Below are 15087 nucleotides of genomic sequence, written 5' to 3'. Positions count from 1 at the left end.
TGTGAGAGTTGGTCTGTCTGTGTGTGAGAGTTGGTCTGTGTGTGTGTGAGAGTTGGTCTGTGTGTGTGTGAGAGTTGGTCTGTGTGTCTATGTCTGTGTGTGAGAGTTGGTCTGTGTGTGTGTGTGAGAGTTGGTCTGTGTGTGTGTGAGAGTTGGTCTGTGTGTGCCTGTGTCTGTGTGTGAGAGTTGGTCTGTGTGTGTGTGTCTGTGTGTGAGAGTTGGTCTGTGTGTGTGTGAGAGTTGGTCTGTGAGTGTGTGAGAGTTGGTCTGTGTGTGTGTGTCTGTGTGTGAGAGTTGGTCTGTGTGTGTGAGAGTTGGTCTGTGTGTGTGTGTCTGTGTGTGAGAGTTGGTCTGTGTGTGTGTGAGAGTTGGTCTGTGTGTGTGTGTCTGTGTGTGAGAGTTGGTCTGTGTGTGTGTGAGAGTTGGTCTGTGTGTGTGTGAGAGAGTTGGTCTGTGTGTCTATGTCTGTGTGTGAGAGTTGGTCTGTGTGTGTGTGAGAGTTGGTCTGTGTGTGTGTGAGAGTTGGTCTGTGTGTGCCTGTGTCTGTGTGTGAGAGTTGGTCTGTGTGTGTGTGTCTGTGTGTGAGAGTTGGTCTGTGTGTGTGTGAGAGTTGGTCTGTGTGTGTGTGTCTGTGTGTGAGAGTTGGTCTGTGTGTGTGTGAGAGTTGGTCTGTGTGTGTGTGTGTCTGTGTGAGAGAGTTGGTCTGTGTGTGTGTGAGAGTTGGTCTGTGTGTGTGTGTCTGTGTGTGAGAGTTGGTCTGTCTGTGTGTGAGATTTGGTCTGTCTGTGTGTGAGAGTTGGTCTGTGTGTGTGTGAGAGTTGGTCTGTGTGTGTGTGAGAGTTGGTCTGTGTGTGCCTGTGTCTGTGTGTGAGAGTTGGTCTGTGTGTGTGTGAGAGTTGGTCTGTGTGTGTGTGAGAGTTGGTCTGTGTGTGCCTGTGTCTGTGTGTGAGAGTTGGTCTGTGTGTGTGTGTCTGTGTGTGAGAGTTGGTCTGTGTGTGTGTGAGAGTTGGTCTGTGTGTGTGTGTCTGTGTGTGAGAGTTGGTCTGTGTGTGTGTGAGAGTTGGTCTGTGTGTGTGTGTGTCTGTGTGTGAGAGTTGGTCCATGTGTGTGTGAGAGTTGGTCTGTGTGTGTGTGTCTGTGTGTGAGAGTTGGTCTGTGTGTGTGTGAGAGTTGGTCTGTGTGTGTGTGTGTCTGTGTGAGAGAGTTGGTCTGTGTGTGTGTGAGAGTTGGTCTGTGTGTGTGTGTCTGTGTGTGAGAGTTGGTCTGTCTGTGTGTGAGAGTTGGTCTGTCTGTGTGTGAGAGTTGGTCTGTGTGTGTGTGAGAGTTGGTCTGTGTGTCTATGTCTGTGTGTGAGAGTTGGTCTGTGTGTGTGTGAGAGTTGGTCTGTGTGTGTGTCTGTGTGTGAGAGTTGGTCTGCGTGTGTGTGAGAGTTGGTCTGTGTGTGTGTGTCTGTGTGTGAGAGTTGGTCTGTGTGTGTGTGAGAGTTGGTCTGTCTGTGTGTGAGAGTTGGTCTGTGTGTGTGTGAGAGTTGGTCTGTGTGTCTATGTCTGTGTGTGAGAGTTGGTCTGTGTGTGTGTGAGAGTTGGTCTGTGTGTGTGTGAGAGTTGTTCTGTGTGTGTGTGAGAGTTGGTCTGTGTGTGTGTGTCTGTGCGTGAGAGTTGGTCTGTGTGTGTGTGAGAGTTGGTCTGTGTGTGTGTGTCTGTGTGTGAGAGTTGGTCTGTGTGTGTGTGAGAGTTGGTCTGTGTGTGTGTGAGAGTTGTTCTGTGTGTGTGTGAGAGTTGGTCTGTGTGTGTGTGAGAGTTGGTCTGTGTGTGTGTGAGAGTTGTTCTGTGTGTGTGTGAGAGTTGGTCTGTGTGTGTGTGAGAGTTGGTCTGTGTGTGTGTGAGAGTTGGTCTGTGTGTGTGTGAGAGTTGTTCTGTGTGTGTGTGAGAGTTGGTCTGTGTGTGTGTGTCTGTGTGTGAGAGTTGGTCTGTGTGTGTGTGAGAGTTGGTCTGTGTGTGTGTGTCTGTGTGTGAGAGTTGGTCTGTGTGTGTGTGAGAGTTGGTCTGTCTGTGTGTGAGAGTTGGTCTGTGTGTGTGTGAGAGTTGGTCTGTGTGTGTGTGAGAGTTGGTCTGTGTGTGTGTGTCTGTGTGTGAGAGTTGGTCTGTGTGTGTGTGAGAGTTGGTCTGTGTGTGTGTGTCTGTGTGTGAGAGTTGGTCTGTGTGTCTGTGAGAGTTGGTCTGTGTGTCTATGTCTGTGTGTGAGAGTTGGTCTGTGTGTGTGTGAGAGTTGGTCTGTGTGTGTGTGAGAGTTGGTCTGTGTGTGTGTGTCTGTGTGTGAGAGTTGGTCTGTGTGTGTGTGAGAGTTGGTCTGTGTGTGTGTGTCTGTGTGTGAGAGTTGGTCTGTGTGTGTGTGAGAGTTGGTCTGTGTGTGTGAGAGTTGGTCTGTGTGTGTGTGTCTGTGTGTGAGAGTTGGTCTGTGTGTGTGTGAGAGTTGGTCTGTGTGTGTGTGTCTGTGTGTGAGAGTTGGTCTGTCTGTGTGTGAGAGTTGGTCTGTGTGTGTGTGTCTGTGTGTGAGAGTTGGTCTGTGTGTGTGTGAGAGTTGGTCTGTGTGTGTGAGAGTTGGTCTGTGTGTGTGTGTCTGTGTGTGAGAGTTGGTCTGTGTGTGTGTGAGAGTTGGTCTGTCTGTGTGTGAGAGTTGGTCTGTGTGTCTATGTCTGTGTGTGAGAGTTGGTCTGTGTGTGTGTGAGAGTTGGTCTGTGTGTGTGTGAGAGTTGGTCTGTGTGTGTGTGAGAGTTGGTCTGTGTGTGTGTGTCTGTGTGTGAGAGTTGGTCTGTGTGTGTGTGAGAGTTGGTCTGTGTGTGTGTGAGAGTTGGTCTGTGTGTCTATGTCTGTGTGTGAGAGTTGGTCTGTGTGTGTGTGAGAGTTGGTCTGTGTGTGTGTGAGAGTTGGTCTGTGTGTGTGTGAGAGTTGGTCTGTGTGTGTGTGTCTGTGTGTGAGAGTTGGTCTGTGTGTGTGTGAGAGTTGGTCTGTGTGTGTGTGTCTGTGTGTGAGAGTTGGTCTGTGTGTGTGTGAGAGTTGGTCTGTGTGTGTGTGAGAGTTGGTCTGTCTGTGTGTGAGAGTTGGTCTGTGTGTGTGTGAGAGTTGGTCTGTGTGTGTGTGAGAGTTGGTCTGTGTGTCTATGTCTGTGTGTGAGAGTTGGTCTGTGTGTGTGTGAGAGTTGGTCTGTGTGTGTGTGAGAGTTGGTCTGTGTGTGCCTGTGTCTGTGTGTGAGAGTTGGTCTGTGTGTGTGTGAGAGTTGGTCTGTGTGTGTGTGAGAGTTGGTCTGTGTGTGTGTGTCTGTGTGTGAGAGTTGGTCTGTGTGTGTGTGAGAGTTGGTCTGTGTGTGCCTGTGTCTGTGTGTGAGAGTTGGTCGGTGTGTGTGTGAGAGTTGGTCTGTGTGTGCCTGTGTCTGTGTGTGAGAGTTGGTCTGTGTGTGTGAGAGAGTGGGTCTGTGTGTATGTGTCTGTGTGAGAGAGTTGGTCTGTGTGTGTGTGAGAGTGGGTCTGTGTGTATGTGTCTGTGTGAGAGAGTTGGTCTGTGTGTGTGTGAGAGTTGGTCTGTGTGTGTGTGAGAGTTGGTCTGTGTGTGTGTGTCTGTGTGTGAGAGTTGGTCTGTGTGTGTGTGAGAGTTGGTCTGTGTGTGTGTGAGAGTTGGTCTGTGTGTGTGTGTCTGTGTGTGAGAGTTGGTCTGTCTGTGTGTGAGAGTTGGTCTGTGTGTGTGTGAGAGTTGGTCTGTGTGTGTGTGAGAGTTGGTCTGTGTGTGTGTGAGAGTTGGTCTGTGTGTCTATGTCTGTGTGTGAGAGTTGGTCTGTGTGTGTGTGAGAGTTGGTCTGTGTGTGTGTGAGAGTTGGTCTGTGTGTGTGTGAGAGTTGGTCTGTGTGTGCCTGTGTCTGTGTGTGAGAGTTGGTCTGTGTGTGTGTGTCTGTGTGTGAGAGTTGGTCTGTGTGTCTGTGTGTGAGAGTTGGTCTGTGTGTGTGTGAGAGTTGGTCTGTGTGTGTGTGAGAGTTGGTCTGTGTGTGTGTGTCTGTGTGTGAGAGTTGGTCTGTGTGTGTGTGAGAGTTGGTCTGTCTGTGTGTGAGAGTTGGTCTGTGTGTGTGTGAGAGTTGGTCTGTCTGTGTGTGAGAGTTGGTCTGTGTGTCTATGTCTGTGTGTGAGAGTTGGTCTGTGTGTGTGTGAGAGTTGGTCTGTGTGTGTGTGAGAGTTGGTCTGTGTGTGTGTGTCTGTGTGTGAGAGTTGGTCTGTGTGTGTGTGAGAGTTGGTCTGTGTGTGTGTGTCTGTGTGTGAGAGTTGGTCTGTGTGTGTGTGAGAGTTGGTCTGTGTGTGTGTGAGAGTTGGTCTGTGTGTGTGTGTCTGTGTGTGAGAGTTGGTCTGTGTGTGTGTGAGAGTTGGTCTGTGTGTGTGTGTCTGTGTGTGAGAGTTAGTCTGTGTGTGTGTGAGAGTTGGTCTGTGTGTCTATGTCTGTGTGTGAGAGTTGGTCTGTGTGTGTGTGAGAGTTGGTCTGTGTGTGTGTGAGAGTTGGTCTGTGTGTGTGTGTCTGTGTGTGCGAGTTGGTCTGTGTGTGTGTGAGAGTTGGTCTGTGTGTGTGTGTCTGTGTGTGAGAGTTGGTCTGTCTGTGTGTGAGAGTTGGTCTGTGTGTGTGTGTCTGTGTGTGAGAGTTGGTCTCTGTGTGTGTGAGAGTTGGTCTGTGTGTGTGTGAGAGTTGGTCTGTGTGTGTGTGTCTGTGTGTGAGAGTTGGTCTGTGTGTGTGTGAGAGTTGGTCTGTGTGTGTGTGTCTGTGTGTGAGAGTTGGTCTGTGTGTGTGTGTCTGTGTGTGAGAGTTGGTCTGTGTGTGTGTGAGAGTTGGTCTGTGTGTGTGTGTCTGTGTGTGAGAGTTGGTCTGTGTGTGTGTGAGAGTTGGTCTGTGTGTGTGTGAGAGTTGGTCTGTGTGTGTGTGTCTGTGTGTGAGAGTTGGTCTGTGTGTGTGTGAGAGTTGGTCTGTGTGTGTGTGAGAGTTGGTCTGTGTGTCTATGTCTGTGTGTGAGAGTTGGTCTGTGTGTGTGTGAGAGTTGGTCTGTGTGTGTGTGTCTGTGTGTGAGAGTTGGTCTGTGTGTGTGTGAGAGTTGGTCTGTGTGTGTGTGAGAGTTGGTCTGTGTGTCTATGTCTGTGTGTGAGAGTTGGTCTGTGTGTCTATGTCTGTGTGTGAGAGTGTGTATGAGTTGGTCTGTGTGTGTGTGTCTGTGTGTGAGAGTTGGTCTGTGTGTGTGTGAGAGTTGGTCTGTGTGTGTGTGTCTGTGTGTGAGAGTTGGTCTGTGTGTGTGTGAGAGTTGGTCTGTGTGTGTGTGTCTGTGTGTGAGAGTTGGTCTGTGTGTGTGAGAGTTGGTCTGTGTGTGTGTGTCTGTGTGTGAGAGTTGGTCTGTGTGTGTGTGAGAGTTGGTCTGTGTGTGCCTGTGTCTGTGTGAGAGAGTTGGTCTGTGTGTGTGTGAGAGTTGGTCTGTGTGTGTGTGTCTGTGTGTGAGAGTTGGTCTGTGTGTGTGTGAGAGTTGGTCTGTGTGTGTGTGTCTGTGTGTGAGAGTTGGTCTGTGTGTATGTGTCTGTGTGTGAGAGTTGGTCTGTGTGTGTGTGAGAGTTGGTCTGTCTGTGTGTGAGAGTTGGTCTGTGTGTGTGTGTCTGTGTGTGAGAGTTGGTCTGTGTGTGTGTGAGAGTTGGTCTGTGTGTGTGTGAGAGTTGGTCTGTGTGTGTGTGAGAGTTGGTCTGTCTGTGTGTGAGAGTTGGTCTGTGTGTGTGTGTCTGTGTGTGAGAGTTGGTCTGTGTGTGTGTGAGAGTTGGTCTGTGTGTGTGTGAGAGTTGGTCTGTCTGTGTGTGAGAGTTGGTCTGTCTGTGTGTGAGAGTTGGTCTGTGTGTGAGAGTTGGTCTGTGTGTGTGTGTCTGTGTGTGAGAGTTGGTCTGTGTGTGTGTGAGAGTTGGTCTGTGTGTGCCTGTGTCTGTGTGAGAGAGTTGGTCTGTGTGTGTGTGAGAGTTGGTCTGTGTGTGTGTGTCTGTGTGTGAGAGTTGGTCTGTGTGTGTGTGAGAGTTGGTCTGTGTGTGTGTGTCTGTGTGTGAGAGTTGGTCTGTGTGTATGTGTCTGTGTGTGAGAGTTGGTCTGTGTGTGTGTGAGAGTTGGTCTGTCTGTGTGTGAGAGTTGGTCTGTGTGTGTGTGTCTGTGTGTGAGAGTTGGTCTGTGTGTGTGTGAGAGTTGGTCTGTCTGTGTGTGAGAGTTGGTCTGTGTGTGTGTGTCTGTGTGTGAGAGTTGGTCTGTGTGTGTGTGAGAGTTGGTCTGTGTGTGTGTGAGAGTTGGTCTGTCTGTGTGTGAGAGTTGGTCTGTCTGTGTGTGAGAGTTGGTCTGTGTGTGAGAGTTGGTCTGTCTGTGTGTGAGAGTTGGTCTGTGTGTGTGTGAGAGTTGGTCTGTGTGTGTGTGAGAGTTGGTCTGTGTGTGTGTGAGAGTTGGTCTGTGTGTGTGAGAGTTGGTCTGTGTGTGTGTGAGAGTTGGTCTGTGTGTCTATGTCTGTGTGTGAGAGTGTGTATGAGTTGGTCTGTGTGTGTGGGAGAGTTGGTCTGTGTGTGTGAGAGAGTTGGTCTGTGTGTGTGTGAGAGTTGGTCTGTGTGTCTATGTCTGTGTGTGAGAGTGTGTATGAGTTGGTCTGTGTGTGTGGGAGAGTTGGTCTGTGTGTGTGTGAGAGTTGGTCTGTGTGTCTATGTCTGTGTGTATGAGTTGGTCTGTGTGTGTGCGTGTGGGGTGTGTGTCTGTGGGAGAGAGATTGGGTGAGGGATGGTACAACTCTTTCCCCACCCACCCTTAGGTCCCCCTCCCTGATCAGACTAAACACATCATGGAATAATTGGCTGCTGTCAACCCTTACAGTTCACCATTACACAGGGACAGGAGGCCATTCAGCCCCTCCATCCTCCAGCCTGTTACACAGGGACAGGAGGCCATTCAGCCCCTCCTCCCCCAGCCTGTCACACAGGGACAGGAGGCCATTCAGCCCCTCCTCCTCCAGCCTGTTACACAGGGACAGGAGGCCGTTCAGCCGCTCCTCCTCCAGCCTGTCACACAGGGACAGGAGGCCATTCAGCCCCTCCTCCTCCAGCCTGTTACACAGGGACAGGAGGCCGTTCAGCCCCTCCTCCTCCAGCATGTTACACAGGAACAGGAGGCCATTCAGCCCCTCCTCCTCCTGCCTGTTACACAGGGACAGGAGGCCATTCAGCCCCTCCTCCTCCAGCCTGTTACACAGGGACAGGAGGCCGTTCAGCCCCTCCTCCTGCAGCCTGTTACACAGGGACAGGAGGCCATTCAGCCCCTCCTCCTCTAGCCTGTTACACAGGAACAGGAGGCCGTTCAGCCCCCTCCTCCTCCAGCCTGTTACACAGGGACAGGAGGCCATTCAGCCCCTCCTCCTCCAGCCTGTTACACAGGGACAGGAGGCCATTCAGCCCCTCCTCCTCCAGCCTGTTACACAGGGACAGGAGGCCATTCAGCCCCTCCTCCTCCAGCCTGTTACACAGGAACAGGAGGCCATTCAGCCCCTCCTCCTCCAGCCTGTTACAGAGGGACAGGAGGCCATTCAGCCCCTCCTCCTCCAGCCTGTTACATAGGAACAGGAGGCCATTCAGCCCCTCCTCCCCCAGCCTGTTACACAGGAACAGGAGGCCATTCAGCCCCTCCATCCTCCAGCCTGTTACAGAGGGACAGGAGGCCATTCAGCCCCTCCCTCCCCCAGCCTGTTACAGAGGGACAGGAGGCCATTCAGCCCCTCCATCCTCCAGCCTGTTACAGAGGGACAGGAGGCCATTCAGCCCCTCCTCCCCCAGCCTGTTACATAGGAACAGGAGACCATTCAGCCCCTTCTCCTCCTGCCTGTTACACAGGAACAGGAGGCCATTCAGCCCCTTCATCCCCCAGCCTGTTACAGAGGGACAGGAGGCCATTCAGCCCCTTCATCCCCCAGCCTGTTACAGAGGGACAGGAGGCCATTCAGCCCCTTCATCCCCCAGCCTGTTACAGAGGGACAGGAGGCCATTCAGCCCCTCCCTCCCCCAGCCTGTTACAGAGGGACAGGAGGCCATTCAGCCCCTCCCTCCCCCAGCCTGTTACAGAGGGACAGGAGGCCATTCAGCTCCTCTCCTCCAGCCTGTTACACAGGAACAGGAGGCCATTCAGCCCCCTCCTCCTCCCCCAGCCTGTTACAGAGGGACAGGAGGCCATTCAGCCCCTCCATCCTCCAGCCTGTTACAGAGGGACAGGAGGCCATTCAGCCCCCTCCTCCCCCAGCCTGTTACAGAGGGACAGGAGGCCATTCAGCCCCCTCCTCCCCCAGCCTGTTACAGAGGGACAGGAGACCATTCAGCCCCCTCCTCCTCCTCCCCCAGCCTGTTACAGAGGGACAGGAGGCTGCTGCGTGTGTTGCCGTGTGAGTGTGCCAGTCCCTTACCAGAGCTCTCCTTCCCTGCAGAGCTGAAGGTGTCACTGAAGAGGATATCCACGTGCCGAAGGAGGAATTCGACCACGATGGACTGAATCCGCACTTCCTGGAACGCGTCCGTCCCGGTAAATCCCACCGACTCAATCTCCTTGGAGCTGCAGGCAGAGAGGAACACAGTCAGGGTCAAATAAATCCCTCCGTTCTGCCGATCACCTTCCCCCTGTCACAGGGAAGGCTCCCCTGGATGTGTACTCCCCCCTCAGGAACCCCTCTGTCTCCCCAGGGTTACCACAGGAGATCAAGGCTGAGCCCAAATCCCCCATTACACACTCTCGCTCCCCCTCTCTCTGTCTGTCTCACGCTCTCTCTCTCTCTCTCTGTGTCTCTGTCTGTCTGTCTCACCCTACCACCGACTCTCTTTCTTTCTGTCTCTGCTCTCTCTCTCTCTCCTCCCCCCCCCTCTCTCTCTCTCCCCCCTCTCTCTCTCCCCCCTCTCTCTGTCTCTCTCTCTCTCTCCCCCTCTCTCTGGTCTCTCTCTCTCTCCTCTCTCTCCCCCTCTGTCTTTGTCTCTCTCTCTCCCCCTCTCTCTGTCTCTCTCTCTCCCCCCTCTCTCTGTCTCTCTCTCTCCCTCTCTCTCCCCCTCTCTCTGTCTCTCTCTCTCCCCCCTCTCTCTGTCTCTCTCTCTCCCCCTCTGTCTTTGTCTCTCTCTCTCCCCCTCTCTCTCTGTCTCTCTCTCTCTCCCCCTCTCTCTGTCTCTCTCTCCCCCCCCTCTCTCTGTCTCTCTCTCTCTCTGTCTCTCCCCCCCCCTCTCTCTCCCCCCCTCTCTCTCTCCCCCCCCCTCTCTCTCTCCCCCCCTCCCTCTCTCTCTCTCCCCCTCTGCTCCCCCTCTCTCTCTCCCCCTCTCTCTCCCCCTCCACCCCTCTCTCTCTCTCCCCCCCTCTCTCCCCCTCTCCCCCCCTCTCCCCCCCACCCCCCTCTCTCTCCCCCCCCCCCCCCCCCCCCCCCGGAACGTATCGGAGTGGTGCTGTATGTCTCACCGGAGGAGGTTGGGTGCCCACACTATCGCCAGGTTTTTGATGTGCATGTTGGTAACTGAGCTGTGCTGTGCCAAGCGCCCGAGATGTCTCATCAGGAAGTGGAGGGTCCGGTAATGGGGAGGGGGCAACTGCTGGATCACATTGTGAACATTCAGGAGCCTCTCATCGACTGTCTGTGAGCACACAGCGTCCTGAAAAAGATCAGCAACAGGCAGAGTGAGGTACGGGGGGGGGGGGAATCAGACAGACAGGCAGAGGGGCCAGACAGAGGGGCCAGACAGAGAGACCAGACAGAGGGACCAGACAGAGGGACCAGGCAGAGAGACCAGACAGAGAGACCAGACAGAGAGACAGACAGAGGGGCCACACAGGGAGACCAGACAGGGAGACCAGACAGAGAGACCAGACAGAGAGACCAGACAGAGGGGCCAGACAGAGGGGCCAGACAGAGGACCAGACAGAGAGACCAGACAGGGAGACCAGACAGGGAGACCAGACAGAGAGACCAGACAGAGGGACCAGACAGAGGGGCCAGACAGAGGGACCAGACAGAGGGACCAGACAGAGAGACCAGACAGAGAGACCAGACAGAGGGACCAGACAGAGGGACCAGACAGAGGGACCAGACAGAGGGACCAGACAGAGGGACCAGGCAGAGGGACCAGACAGAGAGACCAGACAGAGGGGACATGACCCAGACAGAGCCCCAGACACATAACCCAGACAGAGCCCAGACACATGACCCAGACAGAGCCAGACACATAACCCAGACAGAGCCCAGACACATGACCCAGACAGAGCCCAGACAGATGGCCCAGACACACACCCCAGACACATGACCCAGACAGAGCCCAGACACATGACCCAGACAGAGAACCAGACACATGATCCAGACAGAGCCCAGACACATGGCCCAGACACACACCCCAGACACATGACCCAGACAGAGCCCAGACACATGACCCAGACAGAGCCCAGACACATGACCCAGACAGAGACCAGACACATGATCCAGACAGAGCCAGACACATGGCCCAGACACACACCCCAGACACATGACCCAGACAGAGCCCAGACACATGACCCAGACAGAGCCCAGACACACGACCCAGACAGAGCCCAGACAGAGCCCAGACACATGGCCCAGACACACACCTAAGACACATGATCCAGACAGAGCCCAGACACACGACCCAGACAGAGCCCAGACACATGACCCAGAGAGAGACCCACCCCCCTAAGGGACAGTCCAGACACCCAATCAATGAGGGGAGTAAGGGTGAGTGTTTGGGTGAGGGGGTGAGGGTTGAGGACAGTAAGGGTGAGGGGGTTAAGGGGATCAGAATGAGGGGAGTGGGGGATATTGAGGGGGGTGAGGGGTGAGGTTGTGGCTGATGGTGAGGGTAAGGGGATTCAGGGGATGAGGTTGAGGGGAGTGGAGGATATTGAAGGGGTGAGGGTGAGGGGGGTTAAGGGGATGAGAATAAGGGGATATTGAGGGGGTGAGGGGCTGAGGTGTGAGGGGATGAGATTGAGGAGAGTGGAGGATTTGAGGGGGTGAGGTTGTGGGTGTGGGTGAGGGGGGTTAGGGGGATATTGAGGGGGTGAGGGTGAGGGGTGGGGGGGAGTGATGAGAATATGGGGGTGCTCTGTGAGGGTCTCAACCGCAAAGGGATCGTACAGCTGGTAGGTGAGCAGTGGGTTTGGTAACTCTCGAAAATACAGCTTGCAGAGTGAGCTCACACAGTGAATATCCTGCAGATAAATCCCCTTCCTCAAATCTGGAATCTGATCCGAATCAAACTGAAGCCTGAAGGAAAGAGAGAGAGGGTTACACATGGACAATTTCCCATGGCCAGCCCACCCTAACCTACACATCCCTGGGCACTATGGGACAATTTCCCATGGCCAGCCCCACCCTAACCTACACATCCCTGGGCACTATGGGACAATTTCCCATGGTCAATCCACCCTAACCTGCACATCCCTGGACACTAGGGACAATTTCCCATGGCCAACCCACCCTAACCTGTACATCCCTGGACACTATGGACAATTTCCCACGGTCAACCCACCCTAACCTGCACATCCCTGGGCACTATGGGACAATTTCCCACGGTCAACCCACCCTAACCTGCACATCCCTGGACACTATGGGACAATTTTCCCACGGTCAACCCACCCTAACCTGCACATCCCTGGACACTATGGGACAATTTCCCACGGTCAACCCACCCTAACCTGCACATCCCTGGACACTATGGTACAATTTTCCCATGGCCAATCCACCCTAACCTGCACATCCTGGACACTATGGGACAATTTCCCATGGCCAATCCACCCTAACCTGCACATCCCTGGACACTATGGGACAATTTCCATGGTCAATCCACCCTAACCTGCACATCCCTGGACACTATGGGACAATTTCCCATGGCCAACCCACCCTAACCTGTACATCCCTGGACACTATGGGACAATTTCCCACGGTCAACCCACCCTAACCTGCACATCCCTGGGCACTATGGGACAATTTCCCACGGTCAACCCACCCTAACCTGCACATCCCTGGACACTATGGGACAATTTCCCACGGTCAACCCACCCTAACCTGCACATCCCTGGACACTATGGGACAATTTCCCACGGTCAACCCACCCTAACCTGCACATCCCTGGACACTATGGTACAATTTCCCATGGCCAATCCACCCTAACCTGCACATCCCTGGACACTATGGGACAATTTCCCATGCCAATCCACCCTAACCTGCACATCCTGGACACTATGGACAATTTCCCATGGCCAATCCACCCTAACCTGCACATCCCTGGGCACTATGGGACAATTTCCCATGGCCAATCCACCCTAACCCTGCACATCCCTGGACACTATGGGACAATTTCCCATGGCCAATCCACCCTAAACCTGCACATCCCTGGACACTATGGGACAATTTTCCCATGGCCAATCCACCCTAACCTGCACATCCCTGGGCACTATGGGACAATTTCCCCCGGCCAACCCACCCTAACCTGTACATCCCTGGGCACGATGGGACAATTTCCCATGGCCAAACCACCCTAACCTGCACGTCCCTGGACACTATGGGACAATTTCCCACGGCCAATCCACCCTAACCTGTACATCCCTGGGCACTATGGGACAATTTCCCACGGCCAACCCACCCTAACCTGTACATCCCTGGGCACTATGGGACAATTTCCCATGGCCAATCCACCCTAACCTGCACATCCCTGGGACACTATGGGACAATTTCCCATCGCCAACCCACCCTAACCTACACATCCCTGGGCACTATGGGACAATTTCCCATGGCCAATCCACCCTAACCTACACATCCCTGGGCACGATGGTACAATTTCCCATGGCCAATCCACCCTAACCTACACATCCCTGGGCACTATGGGACAATTTCCCATGGCCAATCCACCCTAACCTACACATCCCTGGGCACTATGGTACAATTTCCCATGGCCAATCCACCCTAACCTGCACATCCCTGGGCACTATGGTACAATTTCCCACGGCCAATCCACCCTAACTGCACATCCCTGGGCACTATGTGACAATTTCCCATGGCCAACCCACCCTAACCTGTACATCGCTGGACACTATGGGACAATTTCCCATGGCCAACCCACCCTAACCTGTACATCCCTGGACACTATGGGACAATTTCCCATGGCCAACCCACCCTAACCTGTACATCCCTGGACACTATGGGACAATTTCCCATGGCCAATCCACCCTAACCTGTACATCCCTGGGCACTATGGGACAATTTCCCATGGCCAATCCACCCTAACCTACACATCCCTGGGCACTATGGGACAATTTCCCATGGCCAATCCACCCTAACCTACACATCCCTGGGCACTATGGTACAATTTCCCATGGCCAATCCGCCCTAACCTGCACATCCCTGGGCACTATGGGACAATTTCCCATGGCCAATCCACCCTAACCTGTACATCCCTGGGCACTATGGTACAATTTCCCACGGCCAATCCACCCTAACTGCACATCCCTGGGCACTATGGGACAATTTCCCATGGCCAATCCACCCTAACCTGCACATCCCTGGGCACTATGGTACAATTTCCCACGGCCAATCCACCCTAACCTACACATCCCTGGGCACTATGGGACAATTTCCCATGGCCAACCCACCCTAACCTGCACATCCCTGGGCACTATGGTACAATTTCCCACGGCCAACCCACCCTAACCTGCACATCCCTGGGCACTATGGGACAATTTCCCATGGCCAACCCACCCTAACCTGCACATCCCTGGGCACTATGGTACAATTTCCCACGGCCAATCCACCCTAACCTACACATCCCTGGGCACTATGGGACAATTTCCCATGGCCAACCCACCCTAACCTGCACATCCCTGGGCACTATGGGACAATTTCCCATGGCCAATCCACCCTAACCTGCACATCCCTGGGCACTATGGTACAATTTCCCACGGCCAACCCACCCTAACCTGCACATCCCTGGGCACTATGGGACAATTTCCCATGGCCAATCCACCCTAACCTGCACATCCCTGGGCACTATGGGACAATTTCCCAGGGCCAACCCACCCTAACCTGCACATCCCTGGGCACTATGGGACAATTTCCCACGGCCAATCCACCCTAACCTGCACATCCCTGGGCACTATGGGACAATTTCCCATGGCCAACCCACCCTAACCTGCACATCCCTGGACACTATGGGACAATTTCCCATGGCCAACCCACCCTAACCTGCACATCCCTGGGCACTATGGGACAATTTCCCATGGCCAATCCACCCTAACCTGCACATCCCTGGGCACTATGGGACAATTTCCCACGGTCAACCCACCCTAACCTGCACATCCCTGGACACTATGGTACAATTTCCCATGGCCAATCCACCCTAACCTGCACATCCCTGGACACTATGGGACAATTTCCCATGGCCAATCCACCCTAACCTGCACATCCCTGGACACTATGGGACAATTTCCCATGGCCAATCCACCCTAACCTGCACATCCCTGGGCACTATGGGACAATTTCCCATGGCCAATCCACCCTAACCTGCACATCCCTGGACACTATGGGACAATTTCCCATGGCCAATCCACCCTAACCTGCACATCCCTGGGCACTATGGGACAATTTCCCATGGCCAATCCACCCTAACCTGCACATCCCTGGGCACTATGGGACAATTTCCCCCGGCCAACCCACCCTAACCTGTACATCCCTGGGCACGATGGGACAATTTCCCATGGCCAAACCACCCTAACCTGCACGTCCCTGGACACTATGGGACAATTTCCCCACGGCCAATCCACCCTAACCTGTACATCCCTGGGCACTATGGGACAATTTCCCACGGCCAACCCACCCTAACCTGTACATCCCTGGGCACTATGGGACAATTTCCCATGGCCAATCCACCCTAACCTGCACATCCCTGGACACTATGGGACAATTTCCCATCGCCAACCCACACTAACCTACACATCCCTGGGCACTATGGGACAATTTCCCATGGCCAATCCACCCTAACCTACACATCCC

At 53.8% G+C, this 15087-nt stretch overlaps 1 protein-coding gene across 1 annotated transcript in view; it reads right to left on the bottom strand.

Annotated features, from left to right (window-relative positions):
* Positions 1-15087, bottom strand: part of LOC140458906 (rho GTPase-activating protein 33-like) — a 74836-nt gene that overhangs the window by 48544 nt on the left and 11205 nt on the right. Inside the window, exons 2-4 of the mRNA XM_072553656.1 lie at positions 11163-11307; positions 9498-9688; positions 8470-8615 (exon numbers count right to left, since the gene is read on the bottom strand). Coding sequence (XP_072409757.1) covers positions 8470-8615; positions 9498-9589 — 238 coding nt within the window. The 5' untranslated portion in view covers positions 9590-9688; positions 11163-11307. The remainder of the gene's footprint in view (positions 1-8469; positions 8616-9497; positions 9689-11162; positions 11308-15087) is intronic.

This window comes from Chiloscyllium punctatum, chromosome 34, assembly GCF_047496795.1.
Source record: "Chiloscyllium punctatum isolate Juve2018m chromosome 34, sChiPun1.3, whole genome shotgun sequence".
Lineage (NCBI taxonomy): Eukaryota > Metazoa > Chordata > Chondrichthyes > Orectolobiformes > Hemiscylliidae > Chiloscyllium > Chiloscyllium punctatum.
This window is presented reverse-complemented; position numbering and strand designations above follow the sequence as displayed.